Here is a 9,917-nt window from a genome sequence, read left to right as displayed (position 1 = left end):
TAAAAATTACAAAAAAAAGCGCTTTAGCATTCGATATTAAGTAAGATCCGCTTGGTGCCATACGCAAAAAAGGTGTCTTCTGCTAAAGCCCATAAGATCTAAAAAAAATCCAACGGTAGACCGGTATACATGACGTAACGTTAAAGTTCTGACAGTTATAGGGCTGGTAAGTAGGTCACCAAACAGTTCTTTGGCTCATGCATGTTTTATTGAGCGGTAGAACTGGTTGGTGACCTACTTACCAGCCCTATTACTATTGTAGAAAAATTTAGCGTAAAATAAAATGCAATTCACTAATCACCTGTTCTGACGGAATCACATGTAACTACAGATGAACGCTGAAGAAATCTTGCAGTCACACATACGCGGTACGCAGTGTTTGGCTTGAGATTCGTGAAGACGTAGGACTGGTTGTCGGGAGTGGTTAGTGCGGTGACATCACCCGACTCTGGCCCAAACTGCAGCATGTAGTCGACCAGGTCTCTTTTGTCCGACAGCGTCCATTGCAGAATAATGTTTCTCTGGCTCGCCTCTAGTCTTAAGAATGTCAGGATGGGCGGTAGATAGTTTTCAGTACACACAGGATCTGTATACGGACCTGGACATATTTCAGCTAGAGTTTTGTCGGAGATCGGCACGTTGTCTGTACATTTCGCCGAGGCTGGAACTACAATTGTGTTGTTCTTGAGTCGCTCCCACAACCAGAGTATGGCGCAGTTACACTGTAGCGGCGAGTCTAGAACGATGCTCAGTGGAAAACTTGTGTAGCCATGGAACAAACAAGATGACAGAGTGGTGATGGGGTTGCCGGCTATGTTTAAAACTTTGAGCGAGTTTCGTGGACCAACGAGCATGTCGGGAGTCAGTGAGGATATTTTGTTAAAGCTAATGTCCAGTTGAGATAGTGCGGTCAGTTTCTTCAATGCAAAGCTTGGTATAGTGCTGAGTTTTGTTGCTGAGACGCTTAGAACGGTCAGCTGTGTGAGGTCAGTAATGGCCGACCACAGAGAGTCCGGGTTGACCGCTTGACCTGACAGGTACAACTCCTTTAATGTAGAAGACGACTCGTTTAAGTGTGGAACGGTTAAAATTTCTTGAGTTCCTATGTCTTGTTTGCAAAGATCTAAAACTCGAAGCGTTTTTATCCCAGCAAAAGCATTCACGTCAATGTACTGAATTTGGTTCATTGAAAGATTTAAAGTCTGTAGTGTGGTAGCTATAGCTGCAACACTGTTGGCGCCAAGACTTAAAATTTTGTTGTTGTTTAAGTACAACTTGAGAGGTTGTTGGTTACCTAGCTGAGACAAGTTGGGAAGCGTTTGAAGGTTTTCATTGTGCGACATGTCCAACTCTTGGAGCACAGTTAAACCTTTTAGTCCTGCCAGTGTCGGACTATTAGACGGAAGCAGCGAATTACCAAACAGGTTTAGTTTGATCAGAGTGTCGCCAATGCCCTTAAAGCAATCGTTATCTAAAGTGTGTATAAAATTATAACTTAAGTCTATCTCCTGTATGGCGGCAAGGTTCGCAAATGCTGATTGAGTAACCGTGTCTACATTGTGACAGTTTGAGAAGGTTAACTTTTTTAATTTGGATAAAGCTGTCGAGTGGAGCGCGTCAACGGGGAGACCTACAATATTCTGGTTGCTGACAACCAGATTTAACAACTCAGTTGGCCCATGGAATGGGTCGTCATCAATAGATGTTAGACCCCAGTTATCGAGTGTAAGGTATTTTAATTTGGGAAAATACATAAGGGGTCATCCATAAATGACGTCACACTCGTAGGGGGGAGGGGGGGTCCGTAATTTTGTGACGATGTGTGATGAGGGGGAGGGGGGGGGGTTCAGATGTTGCGACGTCACATTTTTGCATTATAAAAAAGCAATGTTAGAAAACGAATTTTAGACGTTATTTCGCGTTTTAGATAACTGTTTTAATAAATTGTAATAGTCTAGACAAGATTTTGGAAAAATATCGATGTTTTAAAAAAATTCAACTGCAATTTTGAGGGGGGTTGTAGGTTGAGGTGTGACGTCATTTTAGGGGGGTGGGTCTGACTTTTTGAGACGACGTGTGACGGAGGGGAGGGGGAAGGTAAAAATCGTCAAAAAAAGCGTGACGTCATTTATGGATGACCCCTAAAGTAATTATCTGTGTTTAATAAATGTAATATCCCATAGTTCCTCAGTACAAGTTCCTCCAAGTTGACTAGCGCCTTTAGGGTATCTATTGGTACTACTGATGTTTTGTCTCCATCCAAATACAATATTTTCAAGTCTACAACCAACCCTTGAAACGCACTAGAATGGACACTGCCTATAGGGTTTCCTCTTAAATCTATCCCTTTGATCCTGAGTCCATGGAAAGCATCGGATCCCAACGTGGTGAAGCTGTTGTTGTTGAGTCTCATCTCCTGTATCAAGGTCGTGAAGGGCATGGTCAGATTGGGCAGGGCGGTCAGTCCTCTGCTAGAGCAGTCAAATACCGGACCTTCATAACACTGGCACCGTGGAAACACGGCACCGCAGTCCTGGGAGTTGACCAGCTGACCCAGCGAGAAGATGACCATAACACGGAACAAGCTGTGGGGTGCGGCTAACTCCATCTTGAGATGTTGTCTGAAATGTTAAAACTACATTCAATACTTTGTAAATATTATTTAAACGCTTCTTGGTGTAAAACGACGCCACTAGGTCGGGTGTAACACGATAACTCAGAGTTCCTCAACTGGAGCTGCCCAGCGCAGAGGCGTAGCAAAGGGGGGGCAGGGGGGTATATATGTCCCCGGGCGCCGACCTTAGGGGGCGCCAAAATGGGTTGGAAAAAAAATTAAAATCTAATTTTACCTGCATTTTAGCTTTATATATATAAAAAATATATGACGGGGGTGGGGGGGGCAAATCAAAAGTTCGAGGGTGGGGGTGCAAATCGAAAGTTTGAGGGGGGTGCAAATCGAAAATTGAAAGGTTGATCCCGAGGGGGGCGCCAAATTGAAAGTTTGTCCCCGGGCGCCGGGAAGGGTCGCTACGCCTCTGGCCCAGCGCCATATTTAACTCAAGTGAGTTGTTAATCCAACTGACTACAAAACTCAGCATTGTTCACTTTATAATATTTGCATTTTGTTGTCTCGGTATATTTGGCTTCAATGTATTTTCTAGAGCGGCAAATACTTTTACTACTTCGCCTAAATAAGTTAAATGTTAATTTTCTTATCTTATTGCATTTTAATGTTTGTTTTTACTAAGTTTTTTTTTATTACTACACTCTTTTATTGAACTGGTTTTTTAGTCCGCTTCCGCCTTGGGTGGAAGTCTGCGATTGAAAAACCACCCATTTCTACCCAAGCGATTTTCTTCAAACTTGACATGTAGGTCAAGATATAATGACAATGTAATGAGACATGCATTATTCCTTATACACATTTAATTATCTTTTAATTCCACGCTTTTCTTTTTAGTTATTTAAAGAGTAGTGCATTATTATATTTAAAGAAAATTATAGATTTTCTTCTTTTTAGTGCATTGTTGCATAAAATCTTGTTATTAAAACTTTTTAATGCATTTTTTTAAAATCTCGTTTTACGTTATTTACTTTTTGGATGGTTTAATTTTCTTCTATACTATAAGCTCTTAAAATAAACCACTCAAAGCTTCGTATGACTCGGTATAAGCTAAATTTTGTCAATATGTAATGAAGCTCTACTTAAAACGTGTAAAACTATTAGAAACCTTCAAGTGCCGCCTTAAGAGTTTACCCATGCTAGACCCACACAACAAACGGTACAGCTAGACCCACATAACAAACGGTACAGCTAGACCCACATAACAAACGGTACAGCTAGACCCACACAACAAACGGTACAGCTAGACCCACACAACAAACGGTACAGCTAGACCCACACAACAAACGGTACAGCTAGACCCACACAACAAACGGTACAGCTAGACCCACACAACAAACGGTACAGCTAGACCCACACAACAAACGGTACAGCTAGACCCACACAACAAACGGTACAGCTAGACCCACACAACAAACGGTACAGCTAGACCCACACAACAAACGGTACAGCTAGACCCACACAACAAACGGTACAGCTAGACCCACACAACAAACGGTACAGCTAGACCCACACAACAAACGGTACAGCTAGACCCACACAACAAACGGTACAGCTAGACCCACACAACAAACGGTACAGCTAGACCCACACAACAAACGGTACAGCTAGACCCACACAACAAACGGTACAGCCAGACCCACACAACAAACGGTACAGCTAGACCCACACAACAAACGGTACAGCCAGACCCACACAACAAACGGTACAGCCAGACCCACACAACAAACGGTACAGCTAGACCCACACACCAAACGGTACAGCCAGACCCACACAACAAACGGTACAGCCAGACCCACACAACAAACGGTACAGCTAGACCCACACAACAAACGGTACAGCTAGACCCACACAACAAACGGTACAGCTAGACCCACACAACAAACGGTACAGCTAGACCCACACAACAAACGGTACAGCTAGACCCACACAACAAACGGTACAGCTAAACCCACACAACAAACGGTACAGCTAGACCCACACAACAAACGGTACAGCTAGACCCACACAACAAACGGTACAGCCAGACCCACACAACAAACGGTACAGCTAGACCCACACAACAAACGGTACAGCCAGACCCACACAACAAACGGTACAGCCAGACCCACACAACAAACGGTACAGCCAGACCCACACAACAAACGGTACAGCCAGACCCACACAACAAACGGTACAGCTAGACCCACACACCAAACGGTACAGCCAGACCCACACAACAAACGGTACAGCCAGACCCACACAACAAACGGTACAGCTAGACCCACACAACAAACGGTACAGCTAGACCCACACAACAAACGGTACAGCTAGACCCACACAACAAACGGTACAGCTAGACCCACACAACAAACGGTACAGCTAGACCCACACAACAAACGGTACAGCTAGACCCACACAACAAACGGTACAGCTAGACCCACACAACAAACGGTACAGCTAGATCAAACTCACCACCATAGACACGCTGTAACTCGATCCTAGCCTTTCAATATTTTCAGACATCTAAGCCTTGTCTACCTACGACATTTTACGACCTAACACCGCGTTTACACTTGCGACATGTATATCATACATGTGTATCATACATGTCTAGAAAAAAATACTTCGTGATTTGCGAGTCAGTCCCCCCACCCCCAACCCTATACGTGTTCTGATAAAATTTATTATGGTGATTTTTTTCTAGGCATATATAGTATACATGTCGCAAGTGTAAACACCATATCACAGACACCAGGACTACATTACATGTCTATTTATAGGCAGCACAGGATACCTGTTCAAGGCTGACTAGCGACACAGGTATAGTCTATGTTTATGTGTGTATGTTACACGACACAGCTGTGTGGGAAGTATAGGCAGAACTGTCCATATGTCTAGTCAAACAAAATAATGATAGTAACATAGTCAGGCCAAACGACCAGAACTTAGTCAAACAATACGGTCATAACTTAGTTAGACAAAACGACCATAACTTAGACAAAACGACCATAACTTAGACAAAACGACCATAACTTAGACGAAACGATCATAACTTAGTCAGACAAAACGATCATAACTTAGTCAGACAAAACGACCATAACTTAGACAAAACGATCATAACTTAGTCAGACAAAACGATCATAACTTAGTCAGACAAAACGACCATAACTTAGACAAAACGATCATAACTTAGTCAGACAAAACGACCATAACTTAGTCAGACAAAACGACCATAACTTAGTCAGACAAAACGACCATAACTTAGACAAAACGACCATAACTTAGACAAAACTATCAAAACTTAGTCAGACAAAACGACCATAACTTAGTCAGATAAAACGACCATAACTTAGACAAAACGATCATAACTTAGTTAGACAAAACGATCATAACTTAGACAAAACCATAATAACTTAGTTAGACAAAACGACCATAACTTAGACAAAACGATCACAACTTAGTTAGACAAAACGACCATAACTTAGACAAAACGATCATAACTTAGTTAGACAAAACGACCATAACTTAGAAAAAACGATCATAACTTAGTTAGACAAAACGACCATAACTTAGTCAGCCATTCAATACGATCATAACCAGGGCGGGCGCCATCTAAAAGGCAAACTAAGCGGTCGCCTAGGGCGCCATCCCATGGGGGCGCAAAAGGTTTAATCGCTATTATCAAAAAGTACCTAATAATTAATAACTTTTATAAAGGTATAGCGATCTATTTTGGCACCCAGGACGAACTATCAATTGTGCACCCCACCCCAAAATTAGGTCTATATAACTATATAGGCCTATATTTAGTCGCGATAGTGAAAATGCAACCCCGCCTCCCTAATTTCGAATGGTCGGGCTCTTTTTACTAGTCACTTTGTCTTTTTAATTTGGTGTCACCTAACTGATTTTAAAAAAACTATTAAATTTAAATAAGTTCGTAATTTAAATTTCGAACATTTTAATAGGGCTTGTAAGTCTCGTTTTCTCTGACTTTGAATTAGAAATATGTCCTGGTGTATAGAGTTTTGTAATGATGGGGTGTTCAAAGTATTATAGCCTACTTGTTTGGTAAGTTTTGTTGAATCGTTTAGATTTGGGAGTAACGGCGGAAGGCTGTTGCTGTTATGGTTTCGTAGGTATAAAGTATCTAAGTGCTAAAGTGTCGTATTTTTTATTTGGCTGTTGTGTAGTTGTAGGTCTAGTGGAATCTGATTGGTAATAGAGAAATGATAATTCAGGTGATGAAGTATCGTAGTTCTGGAGTTCGGGAGTATTGATTTTTGTGGTATTAAGGTATCGAATTATATTGACTGTTAAAGTGTAGTAGTAGGTCCAGTGAAATCGTTGTTTGATTGGGAGTAGGCCTATCGTTAGTAGAGCTTGGTGAAGTAAACGAGTTGGTGTCGTAGTTCTGGAGCATCGAGTCTAGTTATGTTTAGGTATCGAAGTTTGATATGTGTTGTGAGTGTAGTAGAGTATATCGAGTAGTCGAGTTTATCGTAAGTTAGATGATTTCAATTCAGTACGGAACACACTACAAGGAATGGTAGTCGTTCTCTGGTTGAAAAATCTTTAGTTTTTAGGAATCTGTATTGCCACTCTTAAGGTTTTAATATATAACATTAAACGGGATAGAATTTATAACTGACCGTCAACTTAGGGGGTTTTTTTTTCAAATTTCAATTATTTTTATATCTAATCAATAATTTTAGCAATATCCAAAACAGTTACCGGTGTTTGATTTTTTGAAAGCGTCCCTTTATTTAGGGGATCCAAAATTTCTGGATGTATAAGATGTACACACCGCGATAAAATGTATGGCATCAAAGTTAAATTGAAGTATGTTATACTAAAGCTACCGGTTTTAGACTCACAAACAAAACCTACATTTAAGTATTCAATAAGTAAAATATATTGTTTTTGACACGGTTTCAAAGCTAATATAAAACATTTGTTATAAATATTACGTAATGAAATTTAGAGCGTTTTATTGTGTTTTTCAAGCATGTCTTAGTTACACTTTGTCAATTGAGCTATTCTTGTGAAAGTTATTTCCCTTGAATAAAATTTTGGTATTTGGATTTTCAAATGGGAGATAATTCATTGCTAAACTCTACTTATATTTCAATTTCCTGCACCTTAGGTTGACCGCTTACACACATCGTCACAAAAAGCCAGACCCCCCCCCCCCCCCTAAAATGACGTCACACCTCAGCGTACAACCCCCCTCAAAATTGCAGTTGAATTTTTTTTTTAATATCGATATTTTTCCAAAATCTTGTCTAAACCCTGTCAAAATAGAGTATTTTAATCAATTTATAAAAAAGGTTTTCTAAAACGCGAAATAACGTCTAAAATTCTTTTTCTAACATTGCATTTTTATAATGCAAAAGTGTGACGTCGCACAATCTGAACCCCCCCCCCCCCCCCATCACACACTGTCACAAAATTACGGACCTCCCTCCCCCCTACGAGTGTGACGTCATTTATGGACGACCCCCAACCTTAAGTTATTATTTGCTATTGTAACAATTATATAGAGCTTAAGTTCTAAACAAAATTGGTTGGTTTTTTTAGCATTATAAAGTTGAAAAACAAATACATCAGTAGCCGTTATAGATTGCAATACTTAATGTTAGTAGACATACAGTCTTTGTCGTATTTTAAACATCTAATTAATGGTCTTTTCATATTTTTCACCCTCTCCTAAAGGATTCATATATAGCAATTTTAGGCTAGAATCTATATCATTTATAAACTTTTATTTTTCAAAACCAAAAAATCTTTAAATAATCACACAATATAGACATTTTACAATTATAACTAAAGACAGTCAAGCTTAAAACAGGTAAGTTCCGTTCTGGAACTCACCTTGGGAGGACTGCACAGAGCCCAACACTACAAGAACTTTTTAAGTGGTTTTTTCCAGACTTTTTTCTCCCGGGAGGGGGGAGAGCACTTAAAATTTTCTAAGGGGGGAGAGTGGGGGGCTATGTCGTAAACAGAGTTTCTTCCAGGCATCTCGAAAAAATTTTACCGCCCCCCCCCCCCCCCCGAACGAAATGAAATTTATATAATTTATATAGAAAATATATACTTTTAACAGTGTCCGCCCCCCCGAAGAAAGTTTACCGCCCCCCCCCCCCCGAAGATTTCAAGTGCCCCCCCCCCCCCCCCGGAGAAAAAAGTCTGGAAGAAACACTGGTCGTAAAGGACAAAGTAGACTCGTGCACTTAGCAACAATTTCAATAAAATGTGATTACGCTTGCAAACTGGAATTAAAGGAATTAGTACAAACTTTTGAGACGAAGGAGGCTAGTAAAATGTGATTTTGATGTCTACTTATAACGTGTATGCAATTGATAATAAGTTGATATGTCACTTTTAGTTAATTGTTTTCTTATACATATGTTTAAGTAATTAATTTGTGTGAAAGGGGGTGTTTTAATAAGTTTTGTCTAGGGTGCTAAATAACCTGGCGCCGGCACTGACCGTAACTTAGAGAAAACTATCTTAGTCACACGAAACAACCATAACTATCAAACACTCAGAAAAAAAAATTGGCTCTTCTAATACCATGATACTAAAATAAACGACCACTTATTGTGCTCTTACAAAATTTGAATGATGACACTTCACACCTCGCTCTTTTAAAATTAACATAGTGTATGTGTTTAAAAAGTTAGGAAATGCCGATTTTTAATTAGCAGCTCTGCGAGAGTGTTTCCTAATAACATATGTGGGCAGTTAAAAATAAAAAAAAAGCGTGTTACCTGTCTTGGTATAGCTATGATCAATCGTATGTAGGCGTTCAGGTGTATCATCTGGTATGAACCTTGTAGGCTTGTTTATTTGTGTATTTATAGAAAGTCGTCTGCTTCATCCGGTTCGTTACGCCATTTTAATTGGCTGTTGTCGCATGTTCCCGCCCACTGTGAACACTATAGAGAGTAGGACCTATAGGACCTATAGGACCTAAAGGACCTATGTTTTATTGGTTACCTTTGCTCGAGACTGGCGGGTACTCTACCATTTGTTTATTTATTTATTGTCGACCGCGGGTTTCTGCCTTTATCTGCTCCCACCCCTACTGTAACTACCACCCCTACTGTAACTACCACATCTACTGTAACTCCCACCCCTACTGTAACTACCACCCCTACTGTAACTACCACCCCTACTATAACTATCACCCCTCTGTATCTACCGACCCTACTGCAACTACAACCCCTACTGTAACTACCACCCCTACTGTAACTACCACCCCTACTGTAACTACCACCCCTACTGTAACTACCACCCCTACTGT

The 9,917-nt window shown here is 40.5% G+C and overlaps 2 protein-coding genes across 4 annotated transcripts in view; both read right to left on the bottom strand.

The window, feature by feature from the left end:
- The window catches only part of LOC131942601 (leucine-rich repeat and immunoglobulin-like domain-containing nogo receptor-interacting protein 1), an 11,341-nt gene extending 9,566 nt beyond the window's left edge, over nucleotides 1-1,775 (bottom strand). For both annotated transcript variants that reach the window (XM_059302485.1, XM_059302486.1), the window contains exon 1: nucleotides 302-1,775. In XM_059302485.1, coding sequence (XP_059158468.1) covers nucleotides 302-1,754 — 1,453 coding nt within the window. In that variant the 5' untranslated portion in view covers nucleotides 1,755-1,775. The remainder of the gene's footprint in view (nucleotides 1-301) is intronic.
- A 258-nt stretch (nucleotides 1,776-2,033) lies between these two features.
- Nucleotides 2,034-9,426, bottom strand: LOC131942602 (leucine-rich repeat-containing G-protein coupled receptor 4-like). 2 transcript variants are annotated; one of them, XM_059302488.1, is made up of 2 exons: nucleotides 9,382-9,426; nucleotides 2,034-2,621 (listed from the first exon to the last, which is right to left on the bottom strand). In XM_059302488.1, exon 2 carries the CDS (start codon nucleotides 2,606-2,608, stop codon nucleotides 2,129-2,131), a length of 480 nt encoding a protein of 159 aa, XP_059158471.1. In that variant the 5' UTR covers nucleotides 2,609-2,621; nucleotides 9,382-9,426; the 3' UTR covers nucleotides 2,034-2,128. The 2 variants fall into 2 exon arrangements, with proteins under 2 accessions (XP_059158471.1, XP_059158470.1); XM_059302487.1 differs by lacking the exon at nucleotides 9,382-9,426 and adding an exon at nucleotides 5,078-5,178.
- Nucleotides 9,427-9,917: the final 491 nt, after the last annotated feature.

The sequence above is a fragment of the Physella acuta genome, unplaced genomic scaffold (genome assembly GCF_028476545.2).
Source record: "Physella acuta isolate Inbredline_101_S28 unplaced genomic scaffold, ASM2847654v3 ptg000413l, whole genome shotgun sequence".
In the NCBI taxonomy this organism is placed as follows: Eukaryota; Metazoa; Mollusca; class Gastropoda; family Physidae; genus Physella; species Physella acuta.
The sequence above is the reverse complement of the archived record's forward strand: the minus strand, read 5'-3'. Positions and strand labels throughout refer to the sequence as shown.

What these genes read in the sequence shown, in the direction of transcription:
- LOC131942602 (XM_059302488.1), bottom strand. Translation starts at nt 2,608, where the DNA reads ATGGAGTTAGCCGCACCCCACAGCTTGTTCCGTGTTATGGTCATCTTC.